Below are 15,996 nucleotides of genomic sequence, written 5' to 3' on the forward strand. Positions count from 1 at the left end.
GGACTGCAGCAATGTGGATCTTCGAACATCTACATTTATGGTAGGTACAAAACTGTACTTTAATCATATCCTCCCATGCTGATAAATACTGTACCCCCTTGGAATGACACCACAAAATAAGTAAATTACTGAAGTCAGTCGTCTTTTTTTAATATTGCCACATCATCCGTGGTGAAGACAGACTGCTGCTCGATGAAAGTTACATACCAGCCTGGGACACACAGTCTGAGACCGCCATAATCTCATTAACACCTATCTGGTATGAAATGACACATCTCAAACAACCTACAAATATCTTGCATTCCAGAACATTTTCTGAAAAATAAACTTATTATTTATTTATTATTATTTATTTATTTACATTTGCTGACTGGGCTAGTCTAACTGGATACATGTCCATTTTCAGTAGAGGCCCGGGGAGAAAAGCTCCAAGCATAGACAGAAAACTACTTACACAATATTAATATAAAAAATTAAGCTATTATCAAGTACAGATAATAGCAATATTTGAATATATGTGAAAGAAGAAAAGAAAAGCAAAAAATATTGTGTGCCAAGTTATTTAAAGGGGAATGAACTAAGATCAAATACAGAAGAATAAACAATATTTGACATGGGGAAAAAAAACGCAGAGAGTAATACATTTTAAAAATGTTATAAAAAGTATTTTTTTTTTTGTTTTGTTTATTTGTTAGTGAAGGTAGGAAACAAAGTACAGCAAAAAGGACATTGAAAGGTTTGAGCAATATAGTACACTGGAGAAGTGAAGTAAAAGGGAGAGCAGGAGTGGGTAAAGTGAAAAATCAGTCAGGGTTTGTGCAGGGACAAAGCCAGTGAGTTTTAAGATGCTCTTTGAGATGTTTTTTAAAAAGATGTGTGGAAGAGAGAGTAGAAAGTTCACTTGGAAGCTGGTTCCAGGCTTTTCCCACAGTGTTAATGAATAGAGAGTCTCCAGCTTTGTTGTTAGATTTAATAGTGGAAACTAGAAACTTATTAGCTGAGCGAAGAGTTGAAAGGTTTTTGTAAGGGGTAGTCAGATTAGAGAGGATTGGGGTATTATAACTTAAAAAGCAGAAGATAAACAAATGTAAACATATTGCAAATAGAAGCCATTAAAATTGTACAAATAGCAATATAATCAATAAGAAATATTCTTAATGTATAATAACCCCCAAATTATATTTTTGTAAGCTTTCACAAATGTTTATATCCTGAAAACTATATAACCTAGACATATATTGTTAGAACAGTTTTGTCAACCAGACTTCAGCTTTCACGTGACAACAAGAAATTCCTCTGTAAGTGCATGTTTATTGAAATATTTACAGAAATACAAAAACATATGTTTAATTGTATAATTAGCTAAACAAATATTACTTGACATCTCTCAAGATGTGCAACAAGTACAAATATCAAAGAAAGTATTCTTCGACATCTAAGGTTTCTCTTAATGTCGTGCAACAGTTTGTGCAAGTCACTCAGTTTTTGAAGTATTATGTACATATGGAAATATTGCTTATTTTCATAATAATTAATTAATAATATTTCCAGCGTAGTGTGATATAAACCAGCATTGACAGTGAATTTTCCTTTCTCCCACACTGGTGTTTCACACCCTAAACCTCAATAATATGTATGTCTCTCAGTTACAAAAACATGAGCATAAATTTGAAAATGTGAAAAAGTGGCAAAGATTAGTTTCTCCACTTCAGGCCATTCTAGACTAACAATCTTAGTGTCACTTTTATTCCCCACTGTCCCATCTATACCCACCAACTCTTCCCTAGACTAAGTTAAAAAGCTTTCCCTTAAAATGTCAACGAACCTCATATGAACTAGTCTATATTCTCCTCCTTTCACAAACTGGCTAGTATTTTTAGTTTTTCCTTTATTGTCTTATCTTCAGTACATCTTCAAGATTATCTCTACTAAACATACTGTATGAACAACAATCGCTTTACTATCTGCCATACTTTTAATTGTATGTCTAAACCACTACGCTTATGTAAATATCTTATGCAATCATATGTTATCTGTTATAGTTTATCAATGTATGTGTAAACTATAATGCTCATGTAAATATCTTATGTATAGTATATGTTAGCAATTGTTTCTGGAGCTTTTCGCCCTGGGCTTCTACTGAAAACGGACAGCTCTGTCCAGTCGGACCTCCCCGGTAAACAAATATAAAAATAAATAACTATTTTTTTTAATAAGTCCTTGCACTTTTTAATACTTCCTATTATTAACTGGTATGTCACTTAGTTAAAGAAGCCAGACCCCCAAAAAAAAAGTTATGGGTGTGAACTGGAAGTATATGAAAAAAGCATTTTAGGCTCAAGTGAGTAAGGTCTCTCTCTTCATACAAGTCCAGTGAGGTACGTCTCAGTTCATTTTCACCCACTTGGACTGTGACAAAGTCATACTAGCACTTGTGGCCTAATGACCTGAGCTAATGGGTGATTATGCAGATCCTGGCCTCTAATAGACAACTGACCATGATTTTCTCCTTATACAACATGGTGACAGGGACATCTATATATGTCTCACAATGAAGTCTCCTAAGACTATATATTGGGTCATTTTTTGGCTTGCCTTATGACCTTTGTAGTTGAGGATCCAAAGGTTTAGCTGTATGTGCTGCGTTGGATATTGTTTTGGTGGAGTGTTTTTGGGTTTGCTGAATTCTTTTTGTAGGATGAATGACTTTGGGGTTTAGGAAGGTTGCCTTTAAGTGCCTCAACATATGCTGGTCTATGTGCATTGCTGACAACTTAAATTTTATTTTGAGTGCTTTTGTTTGAGAGTCTTACCTTCAATAACATTATGTAATGACATATCTCGCATAGTGTCCCTGTTTCTCTAACATATAATTGATCATCAGTGAACATGACAATTCCTACATAATCTCAAGATGCCCATATCTAACAAGCTGGCAGTGGAAAAATTGGGCAAGTCCCCATCCATGTCTGGTCTTTTTCATGTGAATTACAGAGAGGGTGGTACAGCAAGCTAACTTAGGTGTTGTGGGGGTAGAAAAAAGAAGTTTTGTCTACCATAAGTACCGTCCAAGCCTTGGAACCAACTTTTTTTTTCTTTCGGCTGTTCCCACTAGGGGTCGCCACAGCGGATCATCTGTTTCCATTTCTTCCTATCCTTGGAACCAACACTGCCATTTATTTCCGCTCACACCTTCCAAACTCTTGCTCCTCTCCAAATTACCTCAGATCAAGTTTGCCTAAATTAGTGGCAGACAAATAGCAAATAGGAAGAAGAGGCCAGATCTGTGTCTATAATATGAAACCAGTCCTGGAAGAGTTCACTCCACTAAGTCTTAGGCTGGGGGATGGAGGGAGGGAATGTCAAGAATTAATGAAGATTGACAACACAGATGAAATGCTATGGTAAGACATAACTTCTTTATCTGATGTTGTCAAACTTCACATAATCCTTGACTGTGGGACAAGAGTCCCCAACTACCCACATCTTGGGAGGTCTCATGGAAGAATATTCTTGAGCACCATCGAACCACATGATGCTCTTCCCCTAGAGACCTGATCCAGCCTGTAATGAGGGATAAAGTTATGAGGAGAGGCTGAAGTGGCTGCTGCACAAATGTCATCTAAGGAGGCTCTGGCATGGAAAACTGCATATGTTGCCATAGCTCTAGCTGAATGGGCCTTAACTTGAGCATGAAAGATGCGGCCCGTTCGACTGACAAATGTAATATAATCTCTAAGCCATTTTGCCAAGGTAACCTCTGAAACTGGATTACCAAAAGAAAGACAGGAAAAGGAAAAAAACAATTGATCGGATTTTCTGAAGTCTTTTGTTCTGTGAAGATAAAAACGTAATACCTGTGGACATCTGATAAGTGAATGGAGTACTCCCTTTGTTGGAAAAACTAGGGAAAAAGACCAGTAGTTGAAGAGTCTGACTGATAATTATATTCTGAGACTACTTTTGGTAAAAAGGATGGATTAGTGCTAAGAGTGACCCTTGTCCTTGAGAAATATTATGTAGGGTGGTTTGCAGGACAAAGCCTGGAGTTCACATACTCTTCTGGCAGATGTGATAAAAAACTTTATTTTTAGTGGCTAAGTCAGAAACTTTAAGTCACAAGTAGCTGATTGTTCAAAGGGAGTCAAAGTAAGAGACTGAAGAACTAGGGTTAGGTCCCATGGAGAAATGTATTCTTTTAAAGGAGGTCTTAACATTCGGGTGCCCTTTAAGAAGGCTTTACAAAGTTTACGTGACATAAGGGATGACCCATCAAACCCCATATGGAAGTTCGAGATGGTCGCTAGATGGACTTTAATTGTTGAGGTAGAGGAACCAGATCGATACACGTTAGCTAAAAATTCCAAAACCTTATGAACTGGGTTGTATAAGGGTCAGATTTGTTCATAAGTGCCCAACTTACAAACTTTTCCCATTTGCTTTGAACACAGTTTCCTAGATGAAGGCTTGTGATGAGCCACAATGATATGACTGACAGGACAGGAAAGGGAAGGATGCCTGGCAATCATGGGAATTGGAGAAGCCATACTGTGAGCCTGAGATGTTGGAGGTTCAGATGAACCATGCCCTCTGGAAGGGACGGCAGGTCTGGAGCTGGGTCCAGTATCCATGGTCTCCAAAGAAGAGGAGGCCAAAGGTAGGGAAACCAAACTTGTCGAGGGCAATGAGGGTTATTAACTTCTCCGACCTCTTGGCTTTCTTTAGAAAGTGGGACATCAAAGGAGTCAGGGGAAAGGCATAGAGAAGATCGAGGGGCCAATTGTCGAGAAGAGCATCTCTAGGTGACTCCCCTGGAAGGGGGATTAGGGCAAAGTAACCGCTGCACTTGTTCAGAGGGGATGCAAAAAGACTGCAGCAAGGTTGGCCTCAGTGACGAAAAATTTGTTTCGCCACCACAGGATTGAGAGACCACTCATGAGGCATGACAATGGTTCTGCTCAACTTGTCTGATATCACATTGTAGCTCCACGAAATGTGCATTGCTGTGAGAAAGCGGGTGGAAGAAGTCACTCATTGCCAAACTCTGAGGGCTTCTCGACATAATGGGTAAGATTTGGTTTCCCCTTGCTTTTTGATATACCAAACTACCGACATGTTTGAATTGCTACTACTCCCAGAGGAAGGACATCCTGGAATACTTGCAATGCTAACAGCACTGCCCCCATCTCCAGAACATTGATGTTCAAGTTGGCCGCTAGTTGGGCTCACGTGCCTTGGACTATCCTTCCCAGATAATGACCCCCCCATCCCATCTGGGAAGCATTCATGGTCACTATGGCTTGGGATTGCAGAGCAATGAAAGGTTGGCCCAGGAGAATCTTGTTGGAATGGAGCTACCATGAAAAATCCTGTTTGCAGCGATTGGTAATCATGCTTAGGTAAGACACTGGTTGATGAATCGGAGACTAGGGGGAGGCAAGTAACCACTGTAAGATTTGCATGTGATATCTTGCAAAGGTAACGAGAAAGTGACTGAGGCTGCCATTGAGCCTAATGCTTGTAGGACTAATCTGGTTAGAACTCTTTGCTTTGTATAATTTTGCCTACTTGAGATCTGATCCTTTGTAGTCTTTCTAGTGGAAGTGAAGCAATTCCTGTAACAGAGTCCAACTCCACTGAATTCTAGTTGTAGAAAAGGCTGCAAATTTGACTTTTTGTAATTTACTGTAATGCCTAGAAATGCACAAAGAGGTGTAATCTCTTGCTCTTTCTGACACCTGGTGGTAGCGGTGAGAAGTCAGTTACTGAGATATGGAAAAACTCAAAATCCTTGCAGTCTGTGATGAGCTGCAAACCACTGCCATGCATTTGGTGAACACCCTGGGGACTGAGGTGAGTTCAAACAGCAGTGCTCTGAACTGGAAATGATTGGATCCCAGCCGGAAGCACATGAATCTCCTGGAGCATTTGTCCTTTTTATGTGGTACTACGTGTCCTGGAGGTCTACAGAGCACAATGAATCATCTTTTTTCAAGAATGGAAGTATAGACTGTACCGAGAACATCCAGAACTTGGTTTGCTGAACTGCATTGTTGAACTGGCTGAAATCCAAGATGGGTCTCCAGTCTCCTGTTCTTTTGGGCACTAAAAATAATTTTGAGTAAAACCTGGATCCTATTTGGTCTGGTGGGACTTTACAGATGACTCTTTTGTCGAGCAGTTTTTGAATTTCTATGACTGCTGCTTACCTGTGATTGGGTGAAACATTTGGGAGTCATTTTTGGGTTTTTTGGATGCACAGATAGTGGGATTTTGTACCCTTTGGATATTATTCCCTGCACCCATTTGTCCAAAGTTATAAGTTGCCAGGTGGGCTGGTGCAGGGATGGTCGTCCACCGACTTCCTCCAAAGAAGGGCAATCGGGCCTCCCCTTCAGGGATGCTGGTAGGAGGTACCAGAGAAAGAATCTCTGGACCCCTGCTTCTGCAGGCCACTTCTGCCTCTGGTGTGGTGTCTTCCATTACTTCCCCCTCTGCCCCGGGGAAAGTCTTTGTCACATGAATACTGGAAAGGCCCTTGGGATTTTTTTTAAACCATAGTCTCTCACTTCTCTGTTTCCTAGAGTAATGCCTTTGAGTAGTGGAGAAACGTATGCCTACGACAGAAGGAGTCTTCCCATCTTTTTCAGACCTGACAAGAGTGTCTAAGTTTAGGGCCAAAAAGGGATGATCTGTCAAATGGAGCATTGACAAAGGACGCTTTAAATGGCTCCGCAAAATCGCACAAACACATTGAGGAATACCTTCTAATGGCTATGCCGGAAATCGCCACTCTTTTCGTCCCTTCAGCTGCATGGCCAATCAGCCTAATGGACGAGTTAAAAATTGCTTCAAGAGTTGCAAGCTGTAAGGTAACTTTGTCCCGTACCTATTCAGCTACTACTCCTGAGAAGGTATTCAAGAGCTCTTTGATCAGATCCCTCTGCAACCTTGTGAAATGTGCCATGTAATTCAGGGACCTGAAAGCAAAGGTCGTACACGTGTAAATGTGCTTCCCAAACCTATCCATTGTACTAGACTCCTTATTAGGAGGATGGATAGTTGAACTTTCCTCAGCAAGTTCCTTCTTTGTGGCTGCTGCTATCACCATGGCATCCATGGGCATACTGTTTGACTAGTGTTGCTCATCTTTAGGGGATGAAAGGATCCGATCAGGTCTCTTGGAGACGGTTCAATGGAGTCGGGTATCTTCCACAACCGCTGAGTGATCAGTTTGATGAGATCAACGGGTGGAGAGATCCAAGAAGTAGAGGGTTGGGCATGAAAAGTCTCCAGGTATACCAAGTCCTCAGAGGAGGGCTGGAGGGAAGACCAGCCACCCCTCTGTTTTAGGATGTCCCTAAAGGAAACATCATCAGGGGGTGACCTGGGGGAACCCCCCCCCTTCACCAAAGTCGGTATCTTCGGTGAAAGACTCCTGCGGAGAGTCTAAGTGCTTCCTCTTGCACTTTCTGTTCCAGGGAAGTATCCCAATAGGAAACCACCAAGGTGGGTCTTTCCTGGGGCTTCTCTGCTCTCTGTCCAGGGGATGGGACTGATGGGAGCTCCAGATGAGGGGATGTTGAGATCCATTCCGACAGGGATTGCAGATATAGTGAGTCTCCAATGGACATGGCCTTCTCCATGATTCGGAAAGCCATCCCCTCCCCATAGGGGGATGGGAGCCCAGAACAGAACGGAGGTCCACACCACACCAAGAAGGCGACCCCTGAAACCGAAGCCTGGGTCGAGCCTACAAAGGTAGAAGCACCAACGGTCATGGACGGCTCTGAAGTTAAAGAAGCTGATCCATGCACCTCAGACCCATCCAAAGAGTCTCAAGCCCAGGATACCTCCGGTGCCGAATGCTGGAGGAACCCAAGGCAGCTCTCGGTACCACATACAAAGTTGTCACTGGAACTGAGACAGTCTATGCCAGAAGCGTCGGAATGGAGGGCTCCAATGTCTCAATAGGAGTTGGAGGAGGAACAGATGATGTTGTAGGACTGGTTCCAACACCAGCTTGGCTAGGAACCAAAGACAACCCCCTCGCCATGAGGAGCTGATCCACCAAAGTCTCATCATGTCGGCCTCGGACAGACTTTAAGTGGAACGAACCGATGCAGTCAATGGATACATAAGGGGTCTGACATCGAGGAAGGAGCTGGGAGGTCTATCCTTAAAAGGATAAACTGAAGGAGAATACCTACATCTCAGTACCGAGATTAACTGTGGTTTTTGTGGTACCATTTTTTTTTTCAGTGCTGAGGAAACCAATGTCAGCTCCAAAGTTTTTATTGGTGTTGAGTACTGTCCTACTTTGGGTGCAGATAAACTCATCAGTACCAAAGAATGCTTTGAAGCCTTCTTAGAAGGTTCTGAAATGCTTGGAACTGAAGAAGAACATTTTCTAGAGGAAGAAAAAGATTATGAAGATGAACTGGCTTCTGTTTTAGTCTCTTCGAAGTCACTTTTCAAAAGGCCTTTCAGAATGAACTTATTCTTGTGCTCTGTAAGAGTCCTGGTAGAGAAGCCATGACAGACAAAGCAACTCTCTTGCAGATGAAGTTTGCCTGAACAGTATACGCACAATATATGTCTGTCTGAATTGGGCACTTTTCCCGACATTTAAGACACCTCTTAAAGCCTTAAGTGCCTTTAGAATATTTGGTTGGAAACTCGGCCTTTTCAGCCACAATGAGGGGAAGTTTCAAACAGTCACTCACATACACAGAGATGTCAGGAAATAAAGCTTTATACACACACACACACACACACACACACACACACACACACACACACACACACACACACACACACACACACACACACATATATGTGTGTGTGTGTGTAAACAGAGAGAGAAAGAGAAAATACCAACTATGGTAAACAGGATTACCTTTAAAAAGGTAAAAGAGGAGTACCAACAATGGTACTGTGAAAGCACTATCAATGGTAAAGATAAAAACGAAAGAGAGGTACTCACACATGCGGGAATCAACTATCAAGAGGAGCGGGTAATGAAGAGATATACTAGAAGATGAAAGAAGACCTTATGGAGTGAACATTTAAGGAAAAAACGTACTTGAATCTTAGCCAAGGTTTGAGAGTGGTTGAATGCGTCTGACACACGAAGCAGCAAATGAGAGCTGAGGTAATTTTGAGAGGAGCATTATGGGTAAAAGCCTAGCTCGAGAGTTTGGAAGGCACAAGCTGAAATAAACGTCCGAGTCGGTTCCGTGAGTTGGAACTGAGCCCACAGTCAAGGATCACATGAAGATTGACAACATCAGATCTACAGTTATGCTATGTATAACAAACTCATGCGGCAGTGCTCCTCAGCAAGTAAACAAGTTGCTATCTGCACAACTAAGTACCGGGGTAAAGTTTTATTGGGATAAATTTATTGTCCAATTGCCAGTGTCTATACAAGGCACTGCTAAAAGCACAATTACATTTATATACTCAAAGAAAGTGAGTAAACAAACTAAAAACCCCCCTGGCCACTGCAAAAATCTCACTTTAATCCCCCCCCCATGTGTTTCCCAACTAACACAGACCAGGCTAACTTTCTACTGCCACTAGAATTGCAGTCCCAGTCTTCTTAATGTAAAACACTTTAGTTAGCTAAAAGTGAAAAGGTATAAGAAGCAAATCAAGCAACTAGCTATAACGAATTATATCATGACAAGTTGTGGGTAAACAACTAACAGTACAGTACTATTACAGGAATTGTCCTCTACACACAGGTCACCAGAACATTATTGCCACAGTATTGGGTATAATTATCATCAGCCAACAGAACACCTCCTAACAATGCCATATCAATATTCATTGGCTACAGGTTAGACTATGTAACTTGCAGGGTCCACAAGGACAGAACTGTCAGACCTCATGTTGTGCTAAACGTGCATCACATACCCTCCAACTACTGCTGCGGCAGGAGACTTTACCCTATAATGCAATCCCCCAACCAATGGCATCATCATTGTTGACTAACTCTCAACAGCTTAACCCCCAAAAGTTTCACACTGTCATGGATGTCATAAAATACCCCACAAGTAAAGTAGTATCACTACAACAAAAATAAACAAAATACCACTCCAATGTCACTTAACATTTTGTAAGCTTGATTTGCTTGTAGTAAGGAATGTAATCCAACGAGATCAGTGCTGTACAGTTTACTGTAGGCAATCTTCCATAGTGCAATGAGGCCCCTTTATTGTGTAATTTTGAAACTTCCAGGACAGTCCATATGCAATGAACTCCCTTTGGACTGCAAGTACAACTCATTGTGTAATTAACCAATGCAATGCCAAAAGGTTCAGGCAGCTCTGTGAACTTGAGTACATACTAAGTGCATATGAGCATGAGTGAGGATAGGGGTTTTTGTCTGGGGGGGGGGGGGGTTAGCATTTGTGCTTTTACTGGGTCCTTTGGGAAGGTTAGGGGTTTGTGGTGGTGGTGAGGCACTTAACAGCATATTTGCCCATGCATCACTCTACCATATCCATACCTTCAACCAACCTCTTTGCTACAGTCATGTTACATGCCCTGGTGTGTAGCCAATTACCTTATGATCTTTCCAGTGCCACTACTGACAACTGTCTGTTGGAAACTACTGCTTCTCTGCCTGTGGTACACAACAGATGTTGGGTGTTACCAATGTGCACATACACCTTGCATGTCTTTGAACTTCCCCTTCTGGCATGTCTACAGGTCCAGTGCAATACCCCTCATGAAACATTCCATCCAATATCCCTAACCTACCACTGTAGCATCCATTGAGCCCCACCCAATTCTGTATATGGGGACAGTGGCACTGTACATTTACCTGCACATCCTACAACAGTGATTTTGAGTTGCTGTATCTAGGCAGAACTGAGCAGGTTTATAGCATATGCAGCCCATTTATCATATTAGTTGACAATCAAAATGGTCAGCTGAAGTCAAAGTAAACTTTATTGTCATTCAGGACTACACAAGTGCAGCCTAAATGAAATTCCAAGCATCAACTCACCAGAGAGTACACTGGAAGCAAGGATAACAAGAACAGTATAACATTTCAATTTAAAAAAAAAGATATTCGATACAAGACCCACAGAAGGATAAATAAATCAACAATAAATAGCAAAAACACACAACCCCCCCCCCCCGACAGTCATAAGAAGAATACTGTACATAGCAGCATGACAGTGCTAATATTAATGTAATATTCTATCCCCGTTTTTGGTACTATTCATTTTACTATTTTATTTGATGCTTGTTTTATTTCTATCCATTTATGTTACCATTTTTTACGGTATCTGCCATGCCTGTTCCAGTAGTGAGGCACAGATTTCCAGCCCAACATTGGCCCTAACCTACTCCCACCAACACTCCACCTGGCTTTGTGCCTGCCATTTCATCAGAGACAGTCACTGCTGGCCTGTGGTGGTCACTCTCCAGGGGGAGAATGCTATTAATCTCACAGCTGACAATGCTGTTGGTGGTTCAGCAGCTTGATGCTCACACTGGCTGCCTGGTCAGGATCCTCGTGTGGCTTTAAGGTTGTATTTGATGCTTGGTTCTGCCATCACCACCACCTCATGCATAGCTCAGTAGGGAGAGTAGTCACTGTAGTGACTGAATTCTCCCTGGGTCTAGAACAGGCAGCATGGCAACAGGATCAGATTACTCACCCTATCATCATCCTGGTTTTCCTCTTCATTGTGCGTCACGTCCCTAATGTTTCTTGTCCAACCCTCCCCCATCACAAAGTGTATGTCAATAATTTCATTGTCAGACTCTCACCCCCTTTGTCTCAGCATCACCCCTTTTAGCCTCTGTGTTTCATGTTTGAGAGTCCCAGCATTCATGCCTCTACCTGCTATCCATCCCCATGTATGTTCTTCTTCTTACTCTACCCCAATCCCTAATATCCTATACACTCATGTCCTCCCCATTTAAGGGAATAAAGCCATATATAAGCATTGATGGGAGCTACTTAACTGCGGCTTTCAAACGTTCTCATAATGCTGCAATGTACAACATGTGCACACACTTAGGCACATACTTGTTACTTTATCTTCATAACATTTCAGGCTGCAATTGTGGGAATTGCTCTCTGATCACAAACCAGTAATTTTCACAAGCAGGTTTCCTAACTGGTTGCGGCATGGTTGGAGAGATTTCTGTAATTAATTGGTAATTACCTTCAGGCCTCAGAAACACTGCAGCTGGCTTACAGCAATAACGTGTTTCAGCTTCCTTAACTTTGTGTATCTTGTGAGTCTCTTATAATGCTCACAATCAGAAATATACAGAGGTCCCAATTCAAAAAGAAACTCCTCGTAATGATTTTTTATCTGTCTACATCAAGTGCAACTAAGAAACACAAAATTTCTCACAAAGTGAAAATATACTAAATATTTTTGCTGATCAAATGGACGGTACACTGAAATGACTATTGATGAATTATACACACAGTCAAGCAACTACAATTTCAGCTAGTAAATACAACTGAGGATTGTGCAAAATAAAGGCAATTTTATATGAGATGTACCTCAAATGAAGTGAAACCTGACTAGAAAGTCCGGCAATGTGGTAATCTGCAGTCCATTTGTTACAATAATACTGCAGAAGCTCTCCACAAAGAGCGTCTTCTACAATCACTGGTAATTGCACACCTGTACCTCTAGCTATGCTGGTGATTTCACCAGTTCACTCACCAGTGAAAGCAGTATGGAATGCTCTGAATCCATGTAAAGCTATAAAGTATTAGTAAGTAAAGATTTCACTAAGCATATTCGGAAGCACAGTAGTTTTAAAAGTGGAAGTGTTCTTGTTCATTAGAACAAGAACACTCATCCATATACCTACTTAGACCAAGAAAAAAAGTGCAATCCAACTAATAACCAAAAAAAGGATCCTGAACCAGGAACCAACTTGAAGATTTGATCAAGAATTTATTGCCAGGACACTCGACCCACATACAGTGTATTAAAATCCAAAAATTTTGGATTTTAATACACTGTATGTGGGTCGAGTGTCCTGGCAATAAATTCTTGGTAAAATCTTCAAGTTGGTTCCTGGTTCCATATACCTACTTAACTGAATAAACTACTGGAAACTTCAACAAGGTGTCTTTATTCCTCCCACACGGAGGGTATCAGAGAGTGAGTCTCCTAGATCTGCTAGCTAAAGTGATTGTATCTGGAGTAATCCTTAATACTCTGTCACTTCCAATAATCAATAGAAATTCCAGGCGATCCTCCAGACTTGTTCAGTTTCTCAAATCTTCTCAAATGTCTTCCAGTAAAAAAAAAAAAAAGTCTTCCAGTAGAAGGATTTAACAAGATTATGTGAAAAAGGATCACTATTTGTGCATATTCTAAAGGTTGGATACTTTTTCTACACCCATGGCTTCTATTTTAGATTTCCTGATGGATCTCTTTCATTCGAGGGCTATAGTTACTCCACAATTAAAAGTACAGTTGTCTGCCATTTCTAATTTTCACATAGGAGAACAGCATACTCTGATTCCTTAAGGCTCTCAAAAGCATTTCTAAAAGGAGCTTTTCTCTTTGTGTGCCTCCCACTGAAAGATCCCATTCCTCCTTGGGATATCACTATCTGGTTACAGACCTTCACTAAGGCTCTGTTTCAACCTGAAGCTTCTACAGACTTAAAATTTCTGTCATGGAAAACAAACATTCTTTGTAACAGTTACCTCAGCCAGGTGAATTTTCAACCCACAGGCTTTGTTATGACAGTCAAATATAGCATTTGCACAAAGGCAGTTTCCTTCAGGACCACTCCAGCCTTCTTTCCCAAGGTAGCATCAGGGACCAACTTAATCCAATTTATACATCTACCAGTTTTCTTCCCTAATTTTTCAAATAATGAGAAATATCTCCCTCATTTCTTGGATGTTTACCATCAGAGTAGGTTTCTTTTGCACTATACAGAAGACTTTAAAAAAAAAGATCAACTCCATTTCCTTTTCAATGGCAAAGTTGGGTTTCAGAGTATCCAATGTTATGTCCAGGTGGCTATTGGATGCATTACCTTTATTTGTCAGGCTAAGGGATTGCCATTGTCTTCTAAACCAAAGACATTCTACCAGAGAGGTAGCAACTGTTGCAGTTTTCTTTAACCATGTTCCTTTAGAGGACATCTATGCAGCAGCCACATGGTCTACAATACCATACGTTCATTCTTCATTACAAGCTCGACATACAGTCCAGGTCTAGTGCTGCTTTTGACTCTATCATTCCACTGCCACCAGAGGATTTTCTCGCTGGGGTCCCTGTCTCATGTGTTGAGGTGGATGGAAAAGACAACATTGGATACAAAAGTTATGTATTGACCATAATGCACAACATCCGTGTAATCGTCCCTCCATCTTCAATCCATCCAAACATTACCAACCTCTGTCCCTCTTCCAAATCATCAATCTTTTACTGCTCCTTCTGGACCACAATGGACCCTTCCTGGAGCTTTCTTTGTCACAGTCCTGTCTGCTAGCATCCTGTTCATATTTCAGTTTGATGGTAACATAGAAGGCAAACTCAATCGGTTGGCAGAGCTGTTAGAGCATTATGGGAGAGAGGAGGCGCTACAGCCTTAGGGCTGAAGTCTAAAGCTGCTGGTCTAGTATCCGATAACCAATGAGTTGAGATGGACGGAAAAAGACAACACGGATCTAGTACACAAGTTTCACTTACATGCAGCACTCTGTTTTTTTTCTTTTTTTTTTTCTAAGCTTCACTACAACTCACTACTAAGTCACTACTTTCTACTAAGGCAGTCAAAAGCCTTCAGTCACCTGGTCACTGAAGCCTTCAGTGGCACTATCCTTCATGAGGTGAAGTGCATTACAATCTGAAAAGTCATACAGACAGAATGGGAAAATAAACTTCATCCATAAACTTCATCCAGTGTATAAACAAACCAATGTATGATCACCTGATAAGTTTGAACTAACAAGACTTCTATGTTTGAGTCGTGTAATTTTAGAAAGGCATGCCTCTATCTGGCTATATTAAAGACATTATCAACATTTTTAATTTGTACTAGTGATGTAATATTTACTTTCCCTTTTTCTCTCTTTTCCCTACACAGAGTACACTTGCATTTGAAAGCCAGGTCTTCCAAGAAAACAATGAATTATAAAGCAACATCAGCAGGACTCCAACCCATCTGTTTGCTGTCAATGAACAGTCAAGCTCTCCAAGTAAAACTGTGATAGAACTGAGCTACATTTTCAGAAAACACAAGAAATATCTTTGTTTAGTGGTTTAACTTCTCAAAATCAGTCTTGTCTTCTGTGCACTGCTGGACAACTGTAAACACAAAGAAAAGCTGTTGAATAATGTGTATTTATTTTATTCCTACATTATGGAAAATAAAGCAGCTGCTGCTGTCCCATCTGTTCTGTGTATGTAACACAGTACACTGTGTTGTAAGTATTCATTTTCAGTTTTTACAATAGAAAAAAATATACTGGTAAACCAATACATATATTTTCTTATTTTTGTATAACTGCTGACTTTGTTGAAGTTTTCAGAATTAAAAGAGCAAATACAAAAGCACATTCAGCCTGTCCATGTTCAGATTCTTCGACGTTGCTTTGGTGGAGGTTTTACCTGAAGCTCTGTTTGCTCTGGCAAAGGGATGGAAGAAACCTAAAAATTAAACAAACCTATTAGAAAAACTGTTGGTAATAACTGAAAAGTATGAGTTTCTTCAAAATGTAAGATCTTAACTAGAAAAAAATCAAACTGAAATCAACATTTCATAATCTCTATTAATGGTTATGAATTCCATTATGCTCTCTTTAGGCACTACAACACAGCTAAGGGGAGCTTTTATTGGACAGACAGAAACATTTCAGGACAGCCAGCTTCAGCTTTTTGGTGTATATGAATCCTTGAGCCAATCAGTTGTTATGCAAAGAAAGGTAGTAGAGGATATATGATTTCCCCCCACTTGCTTAAAAATCTGTGTGCTGCA

The 15,996-nt window shown here is 40.8% G+C and overlaps 2 protein-coding genes across 2 annotated transcripts in view; one reads left to right on the forward strand and one right to left on the reverse strand.

Annotated features, from left to right (window-relative positions):
• Window positions 1-15,575, forward strand: part of EFCAB1 (EF-hand calcium binding domain 1) — a 311,240-nt gene extending 295,665 nt beyond the window's left edge. Inside the window, exon 6 of the mRNA XM_044067675.1 lies at window positions 15,106-15,575. Within this exon, the coding sequence (XP_043923610.1) occupies window positions 15,106-15,156 (51 nt within the window). The 3' untranslated portion in view covers window positions 15,157-15,575. The remainder of the gene's footprint in view (window positions 1-15,105) is intronic.
• Window positions 15,347-15,996, reverse strand: part of RBM48 (RNA binding motif protein 48) — a 299,162-nt gene continuing 298,512 nt past the window's right edge. Inside the window, exon 5 of the mRNA XM_044067674.1 lies at window positions 15,347-15,668. Within this exon, the coding sequence (XP_043923609.1) occupies window positions 15,594-15,668 (75 nt within the window). The 3' untranslated portion in view covers window positions 15,347-15,593. The remainder of the gene's footprint in view (window positions 15,669-15,996) is intronic.

Source organism: Protopterus annectens, chromosome 3.part1 (assembly GCF_019279795.1).
Source record: "Protopterus annectens isolate FY-2018-M chromosome 3.part1, PAN1.0, whole genome shotgun sequence".
Lineage (NCBI taxonomy): Eukaryota > Metazoa > Chordata > Ceratodontiformes > Protopteridae > Protopterus > Protopterus annectens.